General features: G+C 61.2%; 1 protein-coding gene across 1 annotated transcript in view; it reads right to left on the bottom strand.

Annotated features, from left to right (window-relative positions):
* Nucleotides 1–269, bottom strand: part of FOXA2 (forkhead box A2) — a 2,212-nt gene extending 1,943 nt beyond the window's left edge. The window contains exon 1 of the mRNA XM_085311239.1: nt 183–269. Within this exon, the coding sequence (XP_085167365.1) occupies nt 183–269 (87 nt within the window). The remainder of the gene's footprint in view (nt 1–182) is intronic.
* Nucleotides 270–683: the final 414 nt, after the last annotated feature.

A 683-nucleotide genomic window follows, 5' to 3' on the forward strand; every position in this document is an offset into this window, starting at 1 on the left:
GCGAGAGGATCCGGAGCTTCTTCCAGCCAATATTTGAAGACAAAGTAATATTATGCCAGGACTGAGAGGGGTACAGCGGCGGGACGTGCCCCGGGAGGGGAGCGGGCCGGGCCGGGCCGGGCCAGGCCGGGGCCAGGGAGGCGAGTAGGGGCCGGCGGAATAGGCGCCGGCTTTCTCCTTACCTCGGGCTCCCCGTAGTAGTTGCTCCAGTCCGTGTGCTCATGGCCTTCCATTTTCACCGCTCCCAGCATACTGGAAGTGGAGTGCATGGCAGTTTAAAATTTAACAGCCACAACAAACGACGACAGAGAGCAAAAAAAAAAAAAAAGTCCCCAGCCCTCCCTCCCCTCTGTTGCACTCCCTCTGTCTGAGCCTCTGGAGGAGGAGGGAGGGAGGAAGGGAGGGGGGACAGAGCTGCTCTGGGGCCGGGGTTTTTTCGCTGCTGCTCCTTGGGTGGGTTTTCTCAGCGCTTGGCGGCGAAGAGTCGCCCGGAGGCGATGGAGGAGACGGAGGAGGAGGAGGGAGGAGGGAGGAAGAAGAGGAGGAGGAGGAAGAGGAGGACAAGTGCTGCAGTGACGTGGGTGCCCGAGTGATATAGCACGGAGCGGCCGGGCGAGCCTCCAATCCCCAGGTCCTCGGCTGCCCATTTGAATAATCAGCTCACACCTAGGCGGGAGAGGCTG

The sequence above is a fragment of the Rhea americana genome, unplaced genomic scaffold (assembly GCF_003343005.1).
Source record: "Rhea americana isolate MKP2758 unplaced genomic scaffold, rheAme1 scaffold_336, whole genome shotgun sequence".
Classification (NCBI taxonomy): domain Eukaryota; kingdom Metazoa; phylum Chordata; class Aves; order Rheiformes; family Rheidae; genus Rhea; species Rhea americana.